Source organism: Eurosta solidaginis, chromosome 3, assembly GCF_040869045.1.
Source record: "Eurosta solidaginis isolate ZX-2024a chromosome 3, ASM4086904v1, whole genome shotgun sequence".
In the NCBI taxonomy this organism is placed as follows: Eukaryota; Metazoa; Arthropoda; class Insecta; order Diptera; family Tephritidae; genus Eurosta; species Eurosta solidaginis.
The window spans coordinates 66,551,612-66,578,615 of NC_090321.1; the positions used below are offsets into that span (position 1 = coordinate 66,551,612).

At 39.1% G+C, this 27,004-nt stretch overlaps 1 protein-coding gene across 1 annotated transcript in view; it reads right to left on the minus strand.

The window, feature by feature from the left end:
• The window catches only part of sli (slit guidance ligand), a 271,300-nt gene that overhangs the window by 91,297 nt on the left and 152,999 nt on the right, over positions 1–27,004 (minus strand). The window contains 6 exon segments of the mRNA XM_067772110.1: positions 3,289–3,432; positions 3,819–3,960; positions 12,981–13,216; positions 16,399–16,542; positions 17,162–17,233; positions 23,335–23,406. Coding sequence (XP_067628211.1) covers positions 3,289–3,432; positions 3,819–3,960; positions 12,981–13,216; positions 16,399–16,542; positions 17,162–17,233; positions 23,335–23,406 — 810 coding nt within the window.

Genomic DNA, 27,004 nt, shown 5'->3' on the forward strand with positions numbered 1-27,004 from the left:
CGGTGGGAGACCTCTAGTAAAGGGACTTTCACGCTAGTTTGGAACGTAGCTCAATGGAATGAGCGGATGCACGGCGAACTGAACTACCATCTCACGCAGATACTGAGTGGACATGGCGGTTTCAAAGAGTATTTATGGAAACGTAGGATGGAGGAAGATCCTCTTTGCCCAATGTGTGGCACGGAGTTAGAAAAGCAGAACACGTCATGTTCCACTGCCCCCGGTTTCCACGAGGAAAGACTCGCCTTAAATAGAGTTTTTGGGGAGGAACCTACCACGAGAAATTTAGTATCACAAATGTGCAACAGGAAAGAGTGCTGGACTGCAGTGAGAAAAATGGCATTTATAGACAGACACGCCTGATGGATGCTGAGAGGGAGCGCAGAGAAATGCGCAGGCGAAGCAGTGGCGATTAAATCGTCACTCAGAGGAAATAGCGGGAACCTGGTCGCAGGGATGCAGGCTTTTAAAAAATGAGAAATATGGAACGCCACCTTGAAGTAATGCGAAAGTGGTGCCGGGGTGGGCGACGGTTCCAAAACGGGGCTGTTTTTTAGTCTCCGGAGACACGGTTGCTGCGACGGCAGCACTTGTGGTGCATTCGGCATTTTTCAGCCCTCCCGCAAAAAAAAAAGAAAAAAAATATGTGTATGTGAGAAAACCTCTTTGCTTTAAGCTGCTGGTTATGTGTGTGAAATATTCTTCGTCGCCTTTTATGTACGTGTGTAAATGGCTCACTTTGAAGTGTTCATGTAGACAAGTGTGGCTGGTTGCTGTATTGTTGTTGTGTATTTATTTATAAGCAGCATAGTTATGTATAGAACTGCTAATATTCGAAATAGTATATTGAATTTTAGATTGTGGCCTCATACTGTCCAACTTTCTCTAGAATTCACCGATTTGTTTAAAATGGCGGATATGTGCGCCCCTCGTATTCTAAGAACCAGCTGGTTATTGGTTATCAGATCGTATTTCTTGTTCTTACCGAAGTGTGGCCCAAACTTGAAGAATTCATTCGCCAATTTTTTCATGACCATTTTTCCTTTTCCTTTTCCAGTACGTCCAGCCACATGTTTTCACCTATTTCAGCTTTTCTTTCTTTTTCAAAAAGGGTGTTCATAGATTCATTCTGAGTTCAATTCTGCTAGTAAGACAACTTGCTGCCTCTTTCTATGGTTTCTCTTTCTAGCGTATAAACTTCTAAACCTAACCGAAATGGCACATCGGCATCGCACCGTGTGATCATAGCACATTCAGCCTTTTGCAACTATGTATTTTCCACAAGATAACGGTCTATATTCCGATAATTGCAGCCTACATTCCTACAGATCTTTAATTCAACTGTGTTGGCATTCCCTTTTGTGCTTTCTATTCGCTTTTACTTTTATCAATTTTTATTGAAAGCAAGCGTGAAACAAAAATGGCATACAAGCAAAGAAAGGAAGAGGTAGCAAGAAAAAAAATTGAAACGACTTCACCGTGCGTATGCTGTTGTACTCTCCCCCTCTCTTATAACGCCCTCCGCTATGTCTCGGCAGACCTGAACTCAAGAATTGTATGCTGTAAACGGGGACTAACTCAGGCGATCCCTGAATGAAATGAATGCTGTTCCATGGGCAAGCTTAAGTTATAAGGTGCAGCGAAGCGTTTTCTTTCGACTACTTTGGGTGAAAACACAGTCCATCACGGCACGTTACTGCAAAATTTAGAAGAGTATGTGTGGTGTGGTATCCCCACTTTTGTTTAATGTCTACATCTCGAACTCCCTTCCCTTCTAGAAGGAGTTACCATCTCAATGAAATTGCCGAGCTGTTGTTGTTTTACCAGTGCTTCACTCATCCAATATGTGCGATAACTCGAAAACTGTCATCAATATCCTCTAACGAGGAAACTTGCAGTTTCAACAAGGTTGGACCAAAGTGATATGGGAGTTAGAAGGGTTGATTACACATTACAACTTAAAAGATGGTTAGTGTCATGTGGGTACACGTTACAAGGGGGACATACATTGGGTATGTCAAGGTTGATTCTGAATGAGTATTATTACAGTATCCAAATCGTTGTGCCAAATTGACACGCGTCACCCTGGGCAGACTGCTTTCCACCAGCGCGACTTTTGGGTATTTGACATTGAGACAAAAACCAATTGCCGAGCTCTTGAGTATCAGCTTTTTATGGGTGCGTGAATCCCGAGTTATTTAAAGCTATTAAAGCTAGAGGTAAGGCCGCCCACATTCTTCCAAACATTGCTTCGGAGGCATACCTATGGTCTCTTTTCAACTCTCCGTGCGACTACGAGCACTATCAACAGGGCAAACATGCTCTGGTCAAAACTTTCCACTTGCCATACATCACATTCGACTAAGGATTTACAAGCACATTTTTGCCTCTGATAAGGCCGGGGATATCGTCCAAGATCTTATGATTACTGTCCCAACTTCAGATGTACTGAGGACAGGGAAAGTATACAACATCAGCTATATTACCTACATAAGTGAAATGTAAGTGGGTTATGGGACCTAGAATTTTCCCGCGGAAGGTACGCTGTTGTAAGAGGCGGTTAAAGTACGAAGTTTCGAGGGGTAAAAAAAATCTTACCGAGCCAAGCTTCTCTTTCAATTTGCGAGATGCTCCTTTTATATTTTTCTACAAATTGGGGGGACGTGACCTACATGTTTGATGCCGACTTCGAACGGCCTCTGCAGGGCTGATGAGTTTTCACGGCAGAAATACACTCGGAGTGCTTGCCAAATCACTGCCGTGGGGCGACTCCGCTTGAAAAAACTTTCTTCTAATTGGAAAAACTTATTTCTAAAATTTTGATGTTGTTTCGCCCGGGACGTGAACCAAAGATTTTCGGTGTGGTAAGCGGAGCACTCTACCACCACACCACGGCGGCCGCCAAATTCGCTATATCTTCCCAAATATATGACTCAGATATCCAATATTTAGTACAGAGATCCTACGATCAATAAGTCATAGGATGGATAGTTATGAATATGGATAGGTATGGGAATAGGGATGGAGCTACGCATAGGGTTCAGGGTAGGAATAGGGATAGTAATATTAATAGGGATAGGGATAGAGAAAGGAATAGGGACAGGGAGGGAGATAGGGGTAGCGATGGTGATAGGGATAGCGACCCGACTAATACTACTCATTTAAAATTTACACATTTTAATCAAATAATTCGACTTAATTCGGCTTGTACTTTAAACTACTTCATCGACTTTTTATACAAATAAATTTCAAGAGAATTTTTCTCGTTCCCTGGGTTTTCATACTTACAGTGTTGTAAGCGCTTTTAGCCCGGCCAGAGCGTCATGTGCAACACGTGAAATATTGTTGTTGGACAAATCGATGCGACGCAGACGACGGAAATTTGCAAACGCTTTTGGTGGCAATTCTGTGATGAAGTTCTGTTCCAAGCGGCTGAAAAGGGAAATTTCGAAAAGAACACAATCGTATTTTAAAAATATTATCGTTATTTTCTGCATGGCAGGTAGTAAATGAAGAAAAAGAAAGCGTAATTACAAAAAAGTGAATTTGTTAAGTTGCTTGAGGTGTTCAAAAGTGAACACTTAAACCACACAAAAACTATTATTTACCAGCGAAATGTTTGACAGTTTCTCAAGTACTTATGTCTGACTGTGTATGTGCGGGTATATATGGAAGTATCCGTAAGTAAGTACCCTGTAGGGAAGTGTTATGAGTTAACTAGTTTGGAACTAGATTTTTTAGTAGTCATCTACACAATTTCCTACAGGGCACACTGGAAATAAATATTAGTTTGTATGTATGCACATATGTTTACTTACAGCTCCGTTGTATCATCTGGCAGCGAAAGAGGTACACTTGTCAGACTCTTCTCGCGACAATCAACAATACCATCGGCACAACGGCACGGATGTGGGCAACTATTTTCCATGCCACATTCCATTGGCGCATTTTCGGTAAGACCTTTAGTTTGTATGGATTTGCAGAGGAGAGTACGGACAGTGTCATATGAAATGAAAGAAATATTTAAAGGGAATTTAATTACAATGTTTTTTGTTTCTTATTTTGAAAATATAAATAGTAAATATATAATTACAGTCATAATAAATATTTTTAGCACGCTAGCAAGCTTATAAATATGCATAAGGGGTGTTTTTTTTAATTAAACGGTTTTATTTAGCTTGAGTTGACAGGCAGGCCGCATGCACGGTCGCACGGCCGTTGTGAACGAATCTTGTAATTGAAATTTAAGTAACTTCCCGATAAGCTACAAGCTTAAAGCTTGGAATATAGTTCAGAACCCGATGACAATGCAATAATAAGAAAAAAAATCGCCGCTAGGTGGCGCATGGATCGAGATATTCACAAAAATCGTATTTGTGGTCCGACTTGGCTCATGCTTGGAACACATAATACATACAAGAATAGAAAGCGACCTATCAAAAAAAAATCGCCGCTAGGTGGCGCAAGGATCGAGATATTCACAAAAATCGTATTTGTGGTCCGATTTGATTTGGTCCATATTTGGAACACATAATACATACATGAATAGAAAGCGACCTATGATGTCCGATTTGGCTCATATTTGGAACACATAATACATGCAAGAATAAAAAGCGACTTATGAAAAAAAATCGCCGCTAGGTGGAGCAAGGATCGAGATATTCACAAAAATCGTATTTGTGGTCCGACTTGGCTCATGCTTGGAACACATAATACATATATTAATAGAAAGCGACCTATAAAAAAAAATCGTCGCTAGGTGGCGCAAGGATCGAGATATTCACAAAAATCGTATTTGTGGTCCGATTTGATTTGGTCCATATTTGGAACACATAATATATACATGAATAGAAAGCGACCTATGATGCCCGATTTGGCTCATATTTAGAACAAATATTACACATAGTCCAGTAGAAGTTACATCCAAATATTTTGGATTTCGAGGAGGGACAAGCATACGTGGCACAGAGTCGAGTGAAGTCTTTGGAAGGATTATGTGTTGACGACTTAGATTGTAACAAATTGTCAGGAAAGAGTCCTTGTAATAATGAGTCACTAAATGAACTAAATAGAATGAGAAATAATAGGCAATTAAATAAAGACTAAAAACTTGAAAATAAAATAATTAAAAAAAAATTTTTAAGTTAAACGGTTTTATTGAAAACAATGCTTACATGAAATAATAATAATACGAAAAGCTAGAAAATAATTAGGTTGTTGTTGTTGTAGCAATACTTCGCCCCACCTAATAGCCGCGACCGATCACAAATTGTCATCAATATCCTCTAACGGGAGTCCAAGGAAAATTGCCGTTTCAACAGGGGTGGACCATAAGGAAAGGGGGTTAGAGGCGTTGGTTCCACATTACAATTAAAGAGATGGTTGGTGTTATGTGGGGACACATTGCAAGCGGGGCATACATTTTGTACGTCGGGGTTGATTCTGGATAGGTAAGAGTTTAACCTGTTGTTGAGCAAGAGTGACACGCGTTTCCCTGGGGAGTATGCGTTCCTCTTCCACGAGTTTTGGATACTTTTCTTTAAGTACTGGATTCACCGGGAAATTCCCGGCATAAAGCTCCGACGCCTGTTTATGGAGTTCACCAAGGACCTGCTTGTGTTTTTTCGCTTCATACGGCTGGGTTCTCAGGTGCCGTATTTCCTCAAAATGCTCACGGAGATGACTCCACAAGCCCCTAGGCGGTGCTGGTTCATAAATCAAATGTCTGTTGGGATGCTCAGGTTTCTGGGTGTTCAACAGGAGCTGTTTGGTCAGCATCTCATTTCTCTCCCTGATGGGGAGTATTCTCGCCTCATTATGCAGATGGTGTTCTGGGGACATAAGAAGACAGTCCGTGGCGATTCTGAGGGCAGTATTTTGGCAGGCCTGTAGTTTCTTCCAGAGAGTAATTTTTAGGCTTGGCGACCATATGGGTGACGCGTAGCACGTAATCGGCTTGCTAATTGCTTTGTATGTAGTCATGAGCGTTTCTCTATCTTTTCCCCAGGTACTGCCAGCAAGGGATTTGAGGATTTTGTTACGGCTCTGAATTCTCGGAACGATTGCGGCTGCGTGCTCACCAAAATGTAGATCCTGATCGAACGTCACACCCGAGATTTTGGGGTGTAGGACAATCGGTAGCGTAGTGCCATCGACGTGGATGTTCAAAATGGTCGACATTTGGGACGTCCATGTTGTAAATAAGGTCGCGGAAGATTTAGTCGGTGATAATGCCAGGTTTCGCAGGCGAAAAAACTGGAGAGATTAGGGAGGTAGCCGTTTATTTTATTGCATAGCGCATCGATCTTTGGGCCTGGGCCTGTGGCCATTATTGTGCAGTCATCCGCGTACGAAACGATTGTGACTCCTTCCGGTGGTGAAGGTAGCTTAGATATGTAGAAATTAAACAAAAGTGGGGATAGGACACCACCCTGTGGCACCCCTTGTTTAATTCTCTTCGGTTTTGATGTTTCGTTTCTAAATTGCACCGATGCCAGCCGACCACCCAGATAATTTGCGGTCTACCTTTTAAGACATGGGGGAAGAGTAGACCATTCCAGGTCTTGCAGTAACGAGCCATGGTTGACCGTATCAAAAGCTTTTGATAGGTCTAGCGCTACGAGTACTGTTCTATGGTGGGTGTATTGATTTAAACCGCAATTTATCTGGGTGCTAATGGCATTTAGCGCGGTGGTAGTGCTATGGAGTTTTCTGAAGCCATGCTGATGAGAGGCTAGCTGCAAATTTGTTTGGAAATAAGGGAGTAAAATGGCTTCAAGCGTCTTTGCCACTGGGACCACCTTGGCCATTTTCCATTTCTCGGGTATGACAAAGGTGGAAAGAGACAGGTTGAAGACATGCGCTAAATATTTGAAACCATCTTTCCCTAGGCTTTCAAGCATCGGCATGGCTATGCCGTCTGGGCCCACTGCTTTGGATGGTTTAGCACGACCAATGGCGTCCTCAACCTCTTTAGCGGTGATGGTGATTGGTGACGCGCTGAATTTGTGTTTATGTGCGTGTCTATTGGCTCTCCGTCTATCTTTGTCGACCGTAGGATGCATTATATATTGTCGGCAGAAAGCGCTCGCGCATTTTTTCGCATCCGACAGCACTTTGTCGCCAAAGGCGATGGAAAGTTTGTCTTTGTGCTTAGTCGGATTCGATAGGCACTTTACGGTGGACCAAAATTTACCCACACCGGTAGAGAGGTTACAATCTCTCAGGTGCTCTTCCCATTTCGCCCGCTTGTGTTCGTCCACAAGCAATGTGATGCGTTGGTTTATATCCCTTATTTGAGGGTCGCCTTGATCAAGCTGTCTTATAAGGTCACGTTCTCTCGCTAAGTTTGCGGCCTCCGCCGGGAAGTGGGGCCGGATTTCTGGAATTCTCCCAGCGGGAATGAAACGTGCTGAGGCGGATTCAATGACCTTACGGAAGGTACGTTCCCCTTGGCGGGCATCCGTCGGGATAGGGAGGGCAGTAAAGCGGTTGTCTGTAAAAGATTTATATTCTTCCCAATTTCCTTTTTTGAAGTTTATGAAAGTGCGTTTTTCGGTGACGATGAAGTCGGCGGTACGCTCGAGCGAAATAAGTATGGGCAGGTGGTCGGATGGCAATGTTACCATCGGTTGCCAGTTGACGCAGTTTACGAGTTCTGCGCTCACGATTGAGATATCTGGCGAACTGTGACAGCTTCCTACCATCGTCGTTTATTCTATTTGATCCGCCAACATCTCACCCCTACTGTCCTCCCGCAATTTTGAATGCCATAGAATCTATGGCATAGATCATGATGGGCATTGAAATCGCCTAAGATAGTGCGATTGTTGCCAGTGAGTAAGGCTCTGATATTAGGGCGGTATCCACTGGGGCAACAGGTGGCAGGAGGGATGTAGATGTTGATGATTTCTAGGTTTGCATCGCCTGACCGGACAGATAGGCCTTGACGTTCTAAGACATTGTCCCTGCGGTCTATGCCAGGATCAAATATATAATATTGCACAGAGTGGTGTATGATAAACGCGAGGCCGCCTCCATTTCCGCTCTAGCGGTCTTTCCTGTGGACATTATACCCAGAGCAGGCCTGCAATGCAGATCTTGCTGTGAGTTTAGTCTCTTGAATCGCAGCAATGCGGATGTTGTGCCGCTTCATGAAATCGACTATCTCCGTAATCTTCCCAGTTAGTCCATTAAAGTTTAACTGCAGAATTCTGAAGTGCATAAGGGGAGACGCCGCCACTCTGAGGGTAAGTGACGGGTGACTACGCCTCGGTTGTGGAAGGCCAGGATGCAATTGCTGTTGTGGCCCTGGGACTGGGCGTCCTTGGGCACGCATTGGGGTACCCGGATGAGTTGGGTTTGCGACCTGGCAACATGGCGCGATGAAATCCGTCGGGGGGGTTGCCGTCGCGGAGACCAGAACATCTAGGAAAGTGGCACCACCCAAGACATGAGCTGCATTGGCGGATGTCGCAAACCTATATATTCTGTGCTGGCAAACGGTGCAAACGGAGGTAGGGACTAAGAGTCTGTTTCCCTGACCTGCACGATTGCTGCCGGAAAAGAGGGGGAGAGAAGACGGGGGTAGGGGCTGATGCTCAGAATTGCTACCGACTCTACTACGAAGGTAGTAGTTATGAGTGGTAGCAGCTGTTTGAGTTGTTGGCGCCGTGGGGCGCGAGCAGCAGCGGGTACTTGTTGTGGCTTGCTGAGCAGCGGGGCTGCTGGAAGTTAGTGGGGGGGGGGGGGGGGGGGCGCTTAGGTGTAGACTACGGGACGCCCTTGGGCGTGAACAGCAAGGAGCCACAAAAGATTTATAAAAGTTACGTGGACGTCGGGTTTTGGGATCAAGCCCAGAACAACCTGTCCGATGCAACCATCCCTTGCACGAGACACACTGAACAGAGTATGACCGTCCTAAAAAGATTCTTTTCCGGCAGATGCAGCAAAACCATTTCTCAGGACCGGGGTCAGGAGACGGACCCGGATTGGATTCGATGCCTTCCCGGAGTAAGAGAATATAGAGCAGTCCTGCTGCAAGGAGCTGCTGGGAGGATGACAATTTGTGGGAGGGACGCAACAAATTAAATGGGGTCACACTGAAATGACAGTCCTTGGTCGGGAAAAATCCCGAGTCGCTCCGGTACATAGAACCGTCTGCCATGGGAAGCGAAAAAATTAGGTAGGTCCTAGGTACTAGTCATCACACATACATAAAAGCGTTGGACGCGTCATTATTCTATTGATAGTCATAAGTAAAACCAACTAAACCTTAATCAGGTTATGCTACGCCTCACATTTTTAGAAATTTCACGCGCCCAACGCTTTTATTTAATTGTCTGATCAACGCCCTAGATTGATAAGGAGTGTGATGACTAGTACCTAGGACCTACCTAATTAGTTTCTAGCTTTTCGTATTATTATTATTTCATGTAAGCATTGTTTTCAATAAAACTATCTAACTTAAAATTTTTTTAAAATTATTTTTAGGTATAATATTCCACATACATCTCAGGCACTCTCATAGTTATATCGACTGCTGTGTGGAATATCAGCCTATCTCAGCAGCAAAGAAAACTTTTGTAAAATGGCCTATTTCAGAATTTATTTGTGAAGAACGTCCTATCTGAGGGTTTTATTGAAAAATGCTCTATCACGAATTTGTTTCAATAACACTATCTGAGCATAAATTAAATACATTTTGCATTGAAGTCCGTTGGCACTGTAAAACAAGAATCTAATATCTATTCGGAGTTTAGATATAAGAACGAATTGTAGCTTAAAGATTAACTTTGAAAGGCGTGAGTGCTAGGAGCTGGAGCTGCTAGCCACCAGGAATAAGGCCCGAAAATTTTACCAAAAAATTCGTCGACAGACGGAAGGTTTTAAGACCGGGGCAAACTCCTGTAAGAACGAAAACGGCGACTTTGTAACTGATGCCCAGAAAGTACTTAGATTTTGGGGGAACACATCTCTGCTCTCCTAAAGCGAGATAGCGATTTACCGCACAGGGATGACGAACCCGATCCCGCAATAGATGATGATGGAATAAATGTCCCCCCACCCGATTATGACGAAGTCAGAATAGTAATAACCAGATTGAAAAACAACAAGGCCGCGGGCGCTGATGGATTGCCTTCAGAGCTATTCAAATACGGCGGTGAGGAGTTGGTAAGGCGCATGCATCGCAAAATATGGGCGGACGAGTGCATGCCTGACGATTGGCATGCCCAGTCCACAAGAAGGGGGATACTGCAAACTGCACCAACTATCGTGAAATCAGCCTTCTAAATATCGCATATAAGGTCCTGTCAAGTGTATTGTGCGAAAGATTGAAGCCCACCGTGAATCGGCTGATTGGACCTTAACAGTGCGGCTTCAGACCTCGTAAATCTACCATCGACCAGATTTTCACAATGCGACAAATCTTGGAAAACCCCACGAAAAGAAATCGAGCCGCATTCGACAGCACGAAAAGGAGCTGTCGATATGCCGCTATGTCCGAATTTGGTTTCCCCGCAAAACTTATCGGCTGTGCAAAATGACGTTGAGCAACACCATCAGCTCAGTCAGAATTGGGAACGTCCTCTCCGAGCCGTTCGAAACTAAACGAGGTTTCAGACAGGGTGACCCCCTATCGTGCGATTTCTTTAATTTGATGCTGGAGAAAATTATACTAGCTGCAGAACTTAACCGCTCTGGAATAATATTCTATAAAAGCGTGCAATTACTGGCGTATGCTGATGACATTGATATCATCGGCCTAAACACCCGCGCCGTTAGTTCTGCGTACTCCAAACTGGAAAAAGAAGAAACTCAGTGGAGGCCTCCCCCTTCTTCTGCTTATAAATCCCTCGAAGTATTTGGGTTTGTATTCGCTGCACTATTTACATATATGCATAAAGCTCTTACAGCCCATCACTATACCCCAGGCGATACTCGCCGCGGCTGAGTGTCTTGTAGAGCCCGATTTTTGTTTGCCGAGAGAGGAATTTAATTTTCAATTGCATATTCAATACAAAATAGCTCTTTTTGGCTAGAGTTATTCTCCGTTTTATTTCTAAGCTGACATTGTTTTCGCTGTTAATGCTGGTTCTAAGATAGACGAAGTCCTGCAGAGTCTTGAATTTATCTCCGCCAACAGTGATGTGGCTGCTAAGACAAACATGCCTGGTTTCTTTCTTGGATGACAGCAAGTACTTCGACTTGTCCTTATTTACCTGTAGACCCTCTTTAACTACTCCAGAGAAGGCATAGTTACATCTATAACTGTTACCGAAATACCGAAAGCAAAACAGCACCTGAGGCTTCCCTCTAAATGCCAGCCGTAAGATTCCATTTGAAATCCATCTTCGAAAGAGTTCCTCAATTTCTCCACTGTTCCTTTCTAGCAAGCTGCCAGTACACCTTCTCCTAAAGGAAATCCGTCGGTATCCACAGAAAGCGGATTCACATATTCCTTAGTAGTTTGTTCAGCAGAGTAGCCATGATACAACTGTTATTGTTCTAAGAGGTCTGAAAGGTCATATTGACTAACAGCTCCACAGCTGATTTCAAATACTTTCTGTCATCAACCTTTTTTCTGCACTCGCCCCCTTACAAGTCAGCTTCATATCTAAATAAAGAACTTGGTTAATTGCTCTGAACAGAGACATTTCAGTCCCCTTTCAAGTCTAAAAGATTATTTTTTACTTGATTTTATGAGCGTTGACAAAGGGGTGAGTGGAGCTTTTTGAGTTTATGAAGCAATCGGCGAATTGGAGGTTAGATGAGGCAGCCCCCATACTGCCTATCTATTGGATCGAAGCAGAGGCGTGCTCATCACAAACTCTTCACCTTATTGTTTAAGCAGCTCCGCGGGTGGTTCGTCGTTACCCGGAGTTTTGTTATTCTTTAGCCGGGATATTTCCATGCTCACTTCGTCAAGTCGGTGATTAGAGTATCGAGTTTGTCTTCTCCCTCGCTAGCTAGCAACAAGGAGAAGTGCTCCCTCCAAAACGGATTTTTTGGTAGAATTTTTGGGCATTAGTCCTATCAGCCAGCATCTCTAGCTCCTCGCACTTACGCCGTTACGACTCACGACTTCTTCGCGAGACGATGACGCTCGAATGCAGCCCGTACGCAGCGTAGCTCTTTACGCAGCGCGACATTCCTCATCGTACCATTTTGTTTGCGGACTCTCTGGAAACCTATAGTGTCAGCAGCTATGGTACGTAATGAGAGAGAAATATGCTCCTACTGCTCTGCCACATCTTCCGGTCGAAAACTGCTCTTAGTAGACAGGTGTAAGAGGTAAGTGAAGTAATCATCAGCTGTCTGTTTCGTAAGCAGCTCTTCGACGACTTGTGTCTTAGCTGCCACAAGGTAGTGGTTCGAGTCGATATTTGGACCTCGTAGTGTAGAGCAGAAGTTGTTACTCACACATACACACGCACATAGCCAAATAGCCAAGTATGCTATACAACTGTTCGTGAAAAGTCTAGATTTTAGGAGGAATATGCGAACGAGGCAACAGAGAGTATAAAAGCAGCGCACGCTGAGGAATAACTAATTAGTTTGATTTAAACAGGTACTTTGTTGTGAAGTGAAGTATAATTGTACTACTCCCAAAGTAGTCTAAATAAAGACCATTTTGCAATACTGAATATTGGAGTTATTTATTCGACAATTGAGAGATTCGAACGTTAGCAGAAGGTGTATAATTATCAGAAATTCACAAAATACGTTACAATACTTATAAGTGAAAATATAAGGGTGTCAAAAAATTAAGTGCATTGTGCCAAACTATGGTAATCACGTCTTAAATATTTGCAAGAAAAAGTTTTCACATAAATTGAGTAAGCTTTAATTTTAACACTAAGCTGATAAAATACGCAAAGCTATAAATATTTATGATTTTTAAAGCTCGAAAAACACAAAATAAGTTCATCATTGCCCTTCCCCTTCTTTAGTTGGCGCAAATTTTTGTTTAAACTTACCTGAACACTTAAATTCCTGATCGTGCAAATCAGCAACATTTTGACCTTTCAACTGCGATGGCGATTGACAGCGAGTATATGGCGCAAGTCTGGGAGCGCTACGCAAGAAACGCGAAAGCCACGACAAATGACAATCACACGAGAATGGATTTTCGGATAAACGTAGAGCACGTAAACGATTTAAACCGCTAAAGGCGTTATGCGGTAGCGAAGTTAAGTTGTTGTTGTTTAGAGTGCTGAAATGATTTACAAGGAAAAATATAGTTTTTTTTTTTAAGGAGTTAGTAGCAGCGAAATAAGATAACACTGTACAACAAAAATTTTTAAACGGAGCACAAAATTGTGGTATATTTCTTCCTACGCTAGGGCATGAACTCTATCTGTCTGTCGCTCCTCAAGCTTTTGGCTACATCATTAGGGAGTATTTAACAGCTTGCAGATAGTTGTACTACCAAGCAGAGGCTGAACGTCGACACTGTGTGATTTATAGCGCTATAAGTGGGCACATGAGTGTCTTGGAGGCCATTGAGGAGTCAGTGCTCACGAGAACTGCTGAAAAAACTGGAAAGCAGCGACGGTATATGGTGAAAAAGAGACGGATTGAGGATCCTATCGTAGCATAAATCAAAGCTTCGGAGCCTAGTATGTAAAGCGAGATGCAATGCAGGAGAATTTCTACAGTCGAAACTCGTCACACTTAGCTTTAGCTAGTAAAACCTGGCAAATTACGATGACAGGCCTTCCGTTTTCTGGACGGCGAGTCAGAAGAGTCATATGGATACGTCGTTCACCTCCAAAACTATAAAGCGAGTCCTGGAAATTTGGTGATAAATCGGATGTAGAATAAGTGGTCATGACTATAAATTTAAAGTGATATAACACTCAGACTTCGACCAAGGCGACAATGAGAAGAGTATCGGTAAGGCAGCCTTTGGCGTTGATGACTGTGGGCAACTATAAATGGGGTGAAGATCCGTTGAAAGTGAGCACACTGAAGAAACAACTGGAGCAACTTATTAGACGGTCAGAACTGTTTAAACGATTAAGCGCGAGTTAGGTAAGTTGAGAGGGAACGCAATGCCTTCACCAAAATGATGCGGGACGAAGCTGAAATAACATTACCAACCTTCAGGACAGCAGATAATAGTTAAAGGGAGTATCTATAAGCCTACGAACCCAAATAAACACACGGTTTGTGATGGTAGAAATGTGAACCCCGAGTGTAGTATTGTAGTGTTCCATAGGAAGAGAAGCCCTAAATAGTTGTAGCACATCATGCTGGAAGCATGGGGGTCTGCCTTGAGAGCCCGAGAATAGCGTACGACTGGAAAGGAGGTGGAGTGAACATTAAGGTAGTCTTAGTAAAGATGGAAGTAAAATGGTGTTGGGGGTCCATCAGATATAATTTGGAAATGGATTATACCAAATTGGGGTTGTGATAGGTCGAAACTTGAAACAAGAAAGGGAATTAATATGGAATTGCAGCCGACTCTGCTCAGTTGTTAAATAAATACCAGGGCAGGTTATTTCCTCTGATAAATGAATCCGAGTTGAGAGAGAAGAGTCTATGTGAGAGAGAGAGAGCTAGAGGGTGATGAAGACTGAATGAGTTAATAAGTAGAAGAGTGAAAGGTTTAGGGGAAGACAAAGCTAGGAACCCAATTTTGAATATAAGCATGCAAAGTTTTATGGTTCGAATTTAATTAAAGTTTTTGCAAAACTAACGTTTGACTTTTTTCATATTGGCTCTGAAGGCATGTTTTTTGTCTAAAAAATAGGAGTGTTTTTTTGCAGAGGAGGGATGAGAAATGCCTTATGCACCATAATAGCCGCTTGTGCAGTGCAGCCGAGTGTCAGTGGGCTAAAAAGTAGCCCCTTTTTGGAACTATCTTCTACTCTGAGACTGTTTAAGCATAACGTCAGCGCGGCGGTCCTTATTAATCATTTTCTTGGATTTTGTTGTCTTTGCGTTGAGGTGTGCCCTATTTGCTCTAAGCGTCATTTCTACGAAGTTGCTGTTTTGTTGTCACTCTCCTCTTCTCCTCTCAGCACTTTAGCTTTAACATTATCGAACAGTCATTTGGCTGACTCTTTAATCAAGCATTTGCCGGCTCTGACGCCATCATGAGCATTTGAAGAAGGTGTTTTCAGCAGCAATGTTGCTACTTTTTGTTTAAACGATCTAGACGTTCCCTAAGGATTTGGGGAGTGTTATCGGTGAAAGTGAACTTTTGTCAGTACGTGTGACAGTAGGGTTCACCTAATGTGGGTGAGATTGACAATTGCGTTGAAGTAGCCGTGAAGCTATAAAGCTTTGTATTGCGCTTAAGAACCACTTGAATCCCTGTTCCCCATCTTTTTCGTCTGCATCGCCGTAAACGCAGCTTTGCATATTTTTTAGGCTATATTTCAAGCGAACATCAGATGGTACTGCTCATTCGATATCATGTCCCTTGAGCGAGTTGGTGATAGAAATACAGAACGGAGCTTTAGGGTCATCCACTTCTTTTCTTTTGAAGTTTTTTCAAAGGTAGACGAAAGCGCGGAACAACGTCTGCCAGGTCTACTCTTAGGCAGTTAAAGTTAAAAGGCATAGCAAAAAAGCTGGAAGGTTTTGTTATTCAAGATATTTTCTTTGGGCGATAGAAAATATTTCAACACCGCCGGTTCTTAGTATGGTTCGTAAATGATAACGTAAGCGTGACTTTGTCACAGCGACTGGAAAAAACCCAGTGACATCTTTGATGAAATCAGTGATTTATTGACTTTGAAGCCAACTGCGCCCCATTAGCAATCACGCTTACTTATAATAGCTCCAATCACTGCTTTAATCATGGGAATAATTAGCTGCGATTATTGGCACAAATTAGTTTGTGATTTATGCTGATATCTACCACGAGATGTCGCACTAAGCTGCAAGTGATGACGCTGGCATAGTCATTAAGGCGGATTTCAAAAACGGTTTGCTAGCTTCAATGCGAAGAAAGTGGCAAGTGGTTTTATTGTTATCTTATGGCGCTTTCAAAGCGACAAAAAAGGAACAGCGCGACCAAATAGTGAATAAACCAATGATTGCAGAACAAATAATGCATTCTTTGATTCAGAAGATGATTTCTTTCAAGTATGATTGTGAGTTCATTTTGAAACGTATTACTCTGCTACCTCTGTGAAGTAAAAGTCACGGATAAAAAAGCGCTGCGACTGAGAAGACAAAGTCATAGATTACATTATTCCACGAAAATAGTTAGCTTTCTATTCGGCAGACAATGAAGGGTATATAAGAACGATAGTTCAACTTCGCTGTTTGAGCTCGTCTAAGGCTAGGATGCGAAGTTAGTCGTATGAAGAGAAGCAGGGGATACGAGAAATCTTCGTATATTTAAATATTTGGTTGTGATTAGTTTGTTATTTTACTCACAGTATCTCCAAATCAATAAGACCCTTAAACGCATGCTCATCCATACATGTGATCTGATTATTGTCTAACTGCAGACTACGCAACGATTGTGCGCCCTTAAAGACGCGCCGGCCCACTGTTGTGATGATATTGTGAGAGATGTCCCTGTGAGCAAAATTGATGAATTAGTAAATTAATAGCAAAAGTTGTAACATCATACAAAATATTATAAAAAAACCCTCGGAAATGACAAAACTACAAAAAAAAAAAAAGATTAACAAATATCGACTGCAAAGTTGCAAGCTCGAGAGCAGACATGGGCACATAGTTTGCAGCTCCTTAAAGATCGTAAGCGACAGCTGATTATATTGAATGATTAACGAGTACCACAAAAAAGTATAGAGACTCTTAACTCAGTTTGATTTCAGCTGTCAAATAAAGAGGGAGTTCCGCACGCTTTGTTGCGTTGGCTCAAAAATAGAAACAAGACGTGTGGCAGGCTCTCGGCGTTTGACTGCTCTCTTTTTTTTTTTTTGACAAGGTTCTACCTGTCCCCATGTCGGCTCAAGATAAATTCGTTTATCGTATACGGCTAATGATTATAATAAAAATTTATTTTTTTATATTAAAGCGTTAAATGAAAACTTGAAAGCTTTCGACTAATATAATTATTTGTGTTTCAAACTCTATAGCGGCAGCATTCCTTTGTAAGAAAATTAAGAAAATACATAAAAATATTTTGTTTTGCACTATAGAAAAGAAGCTTTGGCATTCGACTACTTACAATCGCAAAAGACTCGCTGAACTTGACACTAGACTTTCAGGTATCGCCTTTAGCAGATTGTTGTTAAGGCGCCTAAATGTATGCATTTAGTTGTAAAGTTGTATTGTATTGTATAAGATTTGCGTGCAGTATAATCCAAATTGAAAATTCCAATCAATCAAATAAACGAAAGATAAATAAATGAAAAAAGAAAAACGAGTAAAAGAAAAATGTAAGAAAAAACGTGTAAAATAACAATAGCAAAAGGAACAACCCATGCCAAATTGAACAATTTTTGGAATTGCGCGTTTGAGAGGTGGTTGGGTTTTCGGTAGGAGATCAATTGATATCCCAGAAAAACTTATGCAAACTGAAACAAAAAAAAAAAAATTTTTTTATTTATTTTGCAATCAAGGTTTTACTTTGTGGACGACCTTTAACCTATGTGATAGAAAAAAAATTAAAATAAAAAACTTAACAATTACTTAGCATATAATAGTTTACTATTTTGTTAAATTTACGATACTTTTATCGTATTATGTATATGTATATTTTGGAAAACAAATTTTTACTTGTTTTGTTTTTGCAAAAATAAAACTTATTTAAAGGAATTAAAAAAAAATTGGCATTAAAAATACAGTTTTCTCAAAGCTTTACATTTTATCACATAAAAAATGTTTGCCAAATAAAAAAAAAAATTGGAAGCCCATTTCAAAATATTTTTGTTTTTAGGAATCTGTCATTTTGTCTTAATTTTCTCATACATAAAAACATAAAAAAAAAATGCATTAAAGTTTTTTTTTGTAAAAACTATTAAAGTATAGTAAAAAAATAATGCTGAGATATTATTATCTGTATTTAATTAGCGCGACATGCTCATATTGCTTTATACAATTGCTTTTGTTATTAATGTTAGAGAAAAATTTCAAAGTTTACAAACGACGATGGTTACCAGGACATGTTTCTGAATCTCGCCTCTTCATGAGCTAGCTTCTTGGGAGCTGAGTATTGAACCCGAAATCTCCAATACTCATACTTTATACTAGTGTAAAGGTAAGTACATCCACTCAGCCGTATGAATGCCCCGTTGCTCACTTTGCAATTGGTCTCTAAGTGTTACCTTTTTGTTGCTATTCCTTTATTCACCATTTAGGTACATCCTTATTATATATGCCTTTATCCACTCAACCTGCTAAATCCAATGTTATTAAGCTCTTGATAGCGCGCCTATAAGTATTCCACACAATTAGGATTAAAAACATATAGAATTAGTATGTACCTAATGGTGTATAAAGGAATAGCAACAAAAAGACAACACTTAGAGACCAATTGCAAATCGAGCAGCGGGGCATTCATTTGCCTGAGTGGTTAAAGGCGTCTACCTTTACACTAGTATAAAGTATACATGTTAGGGATTTCGAATTGAATACTCTGCTCCCAAGAAGCTAGCTCATAAACAAGTGAAATTCAGATGCATGTCTTACTAACCATCGCCGTTTGTAAACTTTGAAATTTTTCTCTAATACCAATACTGAGATATTGATCTGAAAAACTAAAAAATGTTTAAAATTGCTTCGTAGTTGTAGTATTGTAGTATATATTATGTTAGAATGGACTATGGTCAGCCATATCTTCGTGTGAGACATCCAGGCAAACCTGGCCCTCGTATGACAAGGGGCGCACAGAAGCGCTTCTGACTTTAAACAAATCAGCTCTATCGTCCCTGATAAGGGTTCTAACAGGGCATTGCTTAATAGGCACGCACGGTGCTAGAATGGGGGTAGCGACCTTCGACTATTGTCGCAGCTGCAGATGTACAGAAGAGGAAGAGAGCGTCCAGCTCCTTCTCTGTCACTGTCCAGAGCTTAGTAGGCGTAGGATGGCTCTTGCTATGAAGTAAAGGCTCTGGCAAAATTTATAATTTTCACGAGGTGGTTTGACCCGCTTTAGGCAGGGTAGGGGTCCTTTTTTGAGACCGTACATTTCAAAAATGAATTCTCTTTAAAATAAAAAAAATTTAACAATTGCGAATAATAAAAACGAAAAAGGATTGCATTAAAATTTTTTTTATTGAAAAACGCGTTAAAGTAAAGTAAAAACATCTGAAAAAATTTAGAATATACAATAAGTGTTATGAACCCTTATTTTATCAAAAATCTAAAAATCCGCCAAATTATAAAGCATTTCAAAAAATATGTCTCAATAAAACTTAAAAAAAAAAATAAAAATAAAAATTTAAGAATTCATGAGCTTAACCACCGGCTTACATAATTGAATTTCAATTATTATGTTTTCTCAGAGAAACTGAAAAGAAAGAAACATTTACTGGCATATTGCGATGGAACCATTTCGAAAACCGCCAACGTAATCATCATCAGGCAATTTTGTAATGTTATCAAAGGTTTCACCGGGATTTGAACCGTGATTCACATGGTCAAACTGCAGTTGTCTTTAACCACTAGGCTATCCTGCTGATATTTGTTTTCATGCTTAATTCAGTTTTTCTCATTTCTACACTAACAACACAATTGAGAGATTTTGTCTCTATATTAATTTGTGTGCCATGTAGATTTGTTTTTGTAAAGTTCTTCTTGGCTGCGGATGAGAAGCTTTGTAAACTCGGGCTCAGTTTGTACATATTTATGTATGCTTGTTTAATGGTGTGTTCAGTTTATACCTATATTTAAGAATTCATGAGCTTAACACCGGTTTATAATAATTGAATTTCAATTATTATGTTTTCGAAGAGAAACTGAAAAGAAGAATTTAAAGGCAACTGCAGTTTCACCATGTGATTCACGGTTCGAATCCCGGTGAAACATTTGATAACATTACAAATTGCTTGATGATGATTACGTTGGCGGTTTTCGAAATGGTTCCATCGCAATATGCCAGTAAATGTTTCTTTCTTTTCAGTTTCTCTTAGAAAACATAATAATTGAAATTCAATTATTATAAGGCGGTGTTAAGCTCATGAATTCTTAAATATAAGTATAAACTGAACACACCATTAAACAAACATACAAAAATAAAAATTTTTTGAATATTTTTCTTTTTTTTACTTTTATTTTATCGTTTTAAAAATTATATTGCTGATTTTTGATGGCCTTGTAAGTACTTATTATTGTAAAAAATTTTTAATGAGCTGATAGGCCTTAGTTAAATAAAACACAATATTTAAAGTTGTGTTTTAGTTTTACTTCGTCGATATTTCGATTTCAGTCTGAAATCATCTTCAGGACTGTCAAACACAAATAGAAAAAAGGACTATTAGAATAATATTATATTTTGCATATAGGTATATAATAAAGAAACTTACACATATGACTATGTTTGATCGACTGATCAGATGTTCAAAAATTAAGTATAATAAAGCATAACAACGAAAGTAAACAATAGAAAATACCGCAAGTGTAAACAAATTTTTGCAATAATGTATGTATTATTGTTATTGCAAAAATTTGTTTACACTTGCGGTATTTTCTATTGTTTACTTTCGTTGTTATGCTTTATTATACTTAATTTTTGAACATCTGATCAGTCGATCAAACATAGTCATATGTGTAAGTTTCTTTATTATATACCTATATGCAAAATATAATATTATTCTAATAGTCCTTTTTTCTATTTGTGTTTGACAGTCCTGAAGATGATTTCAGACTGAAATCGAAATATCGACGAAGTAAAACTAAAACACAACTTTAAATATTGTGTTTTATTTAACTAAGGCCTATCAGCTCATTAAAAATTTTTTACAATAATAAGTTTTAAAAATTATTTTGACATATTCTAAAAATGTGTGTTAAAACGTTACTCTTGTCGTATATATACAATTTTTATTAAAAAGATACATATTGAAAATGAAATTTTTAATTATAGGCATCAAATCTTAAATTAAAAATTATTCTTTATCACTTCTTTATTTTTATTTTTGCTTCAACTTTCTTTAATAATATAAAAAGGTTATTTGTGTAAAATTAAAATAAGGAAAAAAAAATACTTTACAAAAAATTCTTAAAATAGTTTTGCAATCAAGACTGCAATATTTTGCTAAACATTTTTGGATCATAAAAAAAATTTCACTGTGCAATCAAAATTTGTTTGTATATTAAAACTGTCACATTTTTCAGTTAAAAAAATTCCCACAAAAAAATATATATATATATAGGATAGGATAGGTTAGGTGGTAGCTGCCCTGATAAGGATAGCTCACTTGGACAACAGGAAGGTCCGTTGTGATACCACATACACCAAAAATAACGGTGACCTAGATCCAGCTACTTAGAGAATCGTTGGGTAGCAACGATAAAGCTCCGAATGATACCGATCTCAACTTTGGATATATCCTCGGGAGATCCAAGTGAGTCGCGACCGAAGTACTTTCGCCTAATTCTGGCAAAAGCTGGACAATCAAGCATAAAGTGATTTGGTGATTCCACCTCATCATCCTCCATACAGCTGCAGCAGGATGGAGTTTCCAGTATATTGAGACGTACCGCATGGATACCCATGGGACAGTGCCCTGTCAAAACCCCAATGACCATTGATAGGTGAGCCTTAGTGAACCCAATTATTTCAGCAGACCTCCTGCCATCCACTTTCGGCCAGAAAGATCTTGCTACCCTGCAAGACGTGGTATCCGCCCAACGTTTGCTGAGCTGATTCGAGGCCCAGCTATGGAGGAGCAATCCACAGGTGGCCAGCGGGATCCCGAAGTCCCTACAGCCATCTTCATCCGGTTCAGTTGTACCGATGCGGGCTAAGAATATATATATATAATTTATATGAATTTTTTTTTGTTTAAATTCACTTTTGTTATACAAATTTCGAAAAAATCCAAAGTTTGAGAATAATAATTGAAATATACACTTTTCTTCAAATACTTTTTAAGTTGCAAAAATGCGTTTGGCAATAAAAAATACTTGAAATAATTTTGCATCCAATAAAATAAAAAAAATTTCTTCAAATTCCCTTAAAATACTCAAACATTCTCGCATCAAATTGTTTTTGTGCTTAAAACAAAAAACTTTTTTTTTTGATACTAGAGAAACAATTTTTTTAGTACTTCATTTTTTCATAATAAAAATTCTCGGAAATAAAAACCAAAATTAAAAATATAAAAAATAATTTTTTTGAACATAAAGTAATACAACTGAGTAAACAAAAAATATATAAAGTTTAAATTGTTTTCCACCATTTTATTAGTTTGCAAAAAAATTGGTAAAAAACATTTTGCAAACTAAAAATTTCATTGCATTTTAAATTTTATTGTTTGCCGAAAATTATATATGTCTTGCAACAAAAAAAAAAAAAAAAAAAAATTGGGGAATAAACAACACTTAACTAATCTTGAAAAGCCTTAACTTCTTTCAAAAAAATGTTTTTTTAAATCCGTGAAATTTTTTGCTTTTAAAATTTTAGCACGTACTAATAAAACTCATATACTTACTTTTTTTTTTAAATGAAAAAAAGAAAAATCAAAATGTACTCAATATTTTATTATGTTTTTCTAATTCAACCTAATCAAATGTTTGTAAACTTCTTAGCGATGAAAAAGTTATGTTAGCACTCAACTTTTGCTATTATATAAAAAAAATTTGAGAGCTGAAAAAATATTAAAAGATATTTTTAAGTTATTTCCCTTTTCAATAGTTTATTGTTTCAAAAAAAAGTCTGGAAAATGAAAAACAAAAAAGAAAAAATTTAAAACGAAAAAATGTGGAGTATGAAAATCAAAACAAATTTACTTTATAAAAGTTTGACATCACAGTTCGTTTTTTATTAATTGAAAACAATTAAAAAATTAGCAGCGCTACTCGCAATTCCAAACATCATTCAATTTGGCATGGTATTACCCAAGATTTATAACATAATACTAAATTGCTGAAGTAAGTGGCAACACTACTAATTATATATGTACTTTAATAGAACATTGTTGTGTTTTAGTTATTGTTGTATTAAAAAATTTGAGTAGACAGCACTGACAGCCAAGAAAGCAGTAAAAATATATATTTTTTTAAATTTATTTATTTGAGACAAAAAAATAATTAAATGCATCTAAAATTTATATATTAAAAGAAAAAACGTTTAACGAAAATTCAAAATATATTGTTTTAATTTTTGAAAAGCATTCATAGATGCACTGTTAAGTTCAACATGCAAAAGTTTAAAATTTCCAGCAAAAATCAACTTACAGTCGTTCCAGTGACACCAGATCTTGGAAAGCGCCCTTTTCAATTGTATGAATTTGGTTGTCCGTTAGTTGGCTGCAAGAATGCACAAATTTTTTTCAGTTAATTTATAGCATTATAATTTTCATTTTCTGTGGCATTGCTAAGCGTAAAAAGATGTCGTATGAAGTTAAAAAAAATGAAAACAAAAAACAACAATGAAGCCTAACAAAAACCGCCCCAAAACCTACAAATAATTTCTTATGATTGATGCTGAACAAAGGTCACTACAACACAGCGAGTAAAAGATATGAGAATTTTGTTGCGCCTCCAAATCAAGTGCTAAATAATCAGAAAATATATAAATAATACTACAAAATTTAAAAATCATTAGAACATAAATTAATAAGAAAAAAATTTACAAGAAACCAACAACAAGAAGAAGCAAGTAAGAATATATAACTGAAATGAAAATAATACTAGGCTTAAGTGTGAAAATAAATTTAATAAGTAAGAAAGTCTAAGTTCGGGGAAACGCTGTTGTTGTTTGCTTTGTATGATTAATAGTGTTAGTACCTGGGCGGCCGAGCTTTGCTCGGCAACGTTTCGTTGTGCTGGCAACGTTTCTTTTTTTTAATTTCGAATAGGTGGCAACCTTAAATGGCAACCCTACTCAAAATTTTCCCTGTTGTAATGCGGAGTGAAATACCTTTCGTTTGATACCCATATCGGCATATCTCATGCAATTTTTTTTTCATTTCGAATAGGTGGCAACGCTAAACGGCAACCCTACTCAAAAATGTCACTATTGTAATGCGAAGTGAAATACCTTTCGTTTGATACCCATATCGGCATATCTCATGCATTTTTTTTTTAATTTCGAGTAGGTGGCAACCCGAAAAATGTCCCTAATGTAATGCGGAGTGAAATACCTTTCGTTTAAGACCTATATCGGTATATCTCATGCAATTGTTTTTTCATTTCGAATAGGTGGCAACCCTAAACGGCAACCCTACTCAAAAATGTCCCTATTGTAATGCGGAGTGAAATACCTTTCGTTTGATACCCATATCGACATATCTCATGCAATCTTTTTTAATTTCGAATAGGTGGCAACCCCAAATGGCAACCCTAGGGCACTTTCCGCTTATGACAGTGTCATCTGAGTACGCCGACACTTTGAAAGTGTAGCGCAACCCTTTCAAGGTGTTGCTAGCGCAAAATATAGCTTCTCCCAGTCAATTGTCAACCTCACCTACCTGTTGAGAGTCCTGTTACTTTAACAGCCGAGGCTCTGGCGACCACAAGTTTCTCCAGGATCTATGGAGTGAGATGGCTTTATGGCCTTGAAGGTTTCATGTGGTCATACTAAATCGTTCCCGACATGGTCAGGCTAGTGTATTAATGGTGCTTGTTACCCGAACGTACCGTATCTTCATCTGGCAAAGGACCATAAACATCGATAAAACTCACAACAACAACAACAACAACAAAGGTAGTTGGTTGATGTTCAGCGTCTATTAAATAACCTTCCTGGAATTAACAATGCAGTCGATCCATCTGTTTGGGGCTAAATGTATTTCAGAGTACATTATCGCCTCTTTAGAGACATTGTCCAAGAAAACTCTTAGGGAATATACCTTATATTCCTGGACTTTCTCTGTGTTTAAATCCATCTTATGCAGTACCGTGTCTACCGGCTTGCCTTTGGTGGAATCATGTTGTGTTTTGGGGAAAAATTTTGAGTTAGTGTTGAACATTATATAAACATCTATCAGCCTCTCAAAAATTTGAGCAGAAATTATGCTAAGCTAATGGGTCGGTAGTCCTTGGGTTACCTACATATGACTGATGTTGTAGCAGTGCTTCGCTCCATCCAATAGGTGCGACCAATCACAAATTGTCATCCATGCCCTCTAACAGGAGTGCAAGGAAACTTGCTGTTTCAACAGGGGGGACCATAATGAGAGGGGTGTTAGAGGCGTTGGTTCCACATTACAATTGAAGAGATGATTGGTGTCATGTGGGGACATATTGCAAGCAGGACATATGTTTTGTATGTCGGGGTTGATTCTGGAGAGGTAAGAGTTTAACCTGTTACAGTACCCAGATCGAACTTGAGTTAGAGTGACACGCGTTTTCCTACGGCGAGTACGTTCCTCCTCTGCTAGTTCTGGGTATATTTCTTTAAGTACTGGATTCATCGGGCAATTCCTGGCATAGATGTCCGACGCCTGTTTGTGGATAACACTGAGGACCAGCTTGTGCTTTTTAGCTTCATACGACTGTGTTCTCAGATGCCGTATTTCCTCATAATGCTTACGGAGATGACCCCTTAAACCCCTGCGCGGTGTAGCCTCATTAATCAGATGTCTGTTGGGATGCCCAGGTTTCTGGATATTCAACAAAAACTGTTTGTTTAGCATTTCATTTCTCTCCCTAATGGGGAAGTACTCTCGCCTCATTGTGTAGGTGGTATTCTGGGGACAGAAGAAGACAGCCCGTAGCGGTTCTGAGGGCAGTATTTTAGCAGGCCTGTATTGTCTTCTTGTGAGTAACTGGTGACCATATCGGGGACGCGTAGCATGCAATCGGCCGGCCAATTGCTTTGTAGGTAGTAATTAGCGTTTATTTGTCTTTACCCCAAGCGCTGGCGGCAAGGTATTTGAGGATTTTATTACGGTTCTAGATTTTCGGTACAATTGCTGTTGCATGCTCTCCAAATTGAAGATCCTGATCGCACGTCACACCCAAGATTTTAGGGTATAATACAGTCGCTAGCGTGATGCCATCGACGTGGATATTCAATATGGTCGACATTTGGCGCGTCCATGTTGTAAATAAGGTCGCCGCTGATTTGGTCGGTGACAATGTCAGGTTTCGTGAGGCGAAGAAACTGGAGAGATCAGGGAGATAGCTGTTTATTTTGTTAAAAAGCTCATCGATATGTGGGCCTGGGCCTGTGGCCATTATTGAGCAGCCATTAGCGTAGGAAACGATATTGGCTCCTTTTATGATATTTGCCGCCTTTGGTAGGAAAGGAAATAGAGTAATACTCCCTGGGAAAACATTTACTTACAATCGGGCTGTATAGCTTTCTTAAAGAAAAATGTTTACCAGTTCTGCTTTCAAATAAAGGCCCATTTACATATATCAAGGTAGCCCTACGAAATTTGTTAGATTGTTATAAAATAGTCGTTTGGACAAAAAACTAATGCCTTGATCATATCTTCTCTTCTCATACACATAATTTATTTCTTTACGCTTCTTTTTTTCTTCATTTATGTACATATTTTAACTTCGCTGATTAACTTTTGACTTCGAAATCGCATTAAGATACACAAAAACACAAACAAACACAAATTTTTTGATTATAAAATTTACCCTAAACTTCAATTCTTAATGTTCAATGTCCAAACTCTCTATAAACTACAAATCGACAATCATCCAAAGCCCCCCTCCGCTTGTTTCAACGGTGATTGTAGATTGAAATCATTAAAAATAGCCAATGGAATTGCACCCAAAAACTGTGCGCAACAAATCAATTTGTCAAGCAATTTTTGTTTGTTTTTTTTTTTTTTTGTTTGTGTTAATGCTTATTGGTTATTATTTTACAAGAGTTTTAATTGTTGTTTTGATCATCATTTCGTTGTTTACATGCAGTTAAAAAATGAAATAAAAATTTAATAGTCGT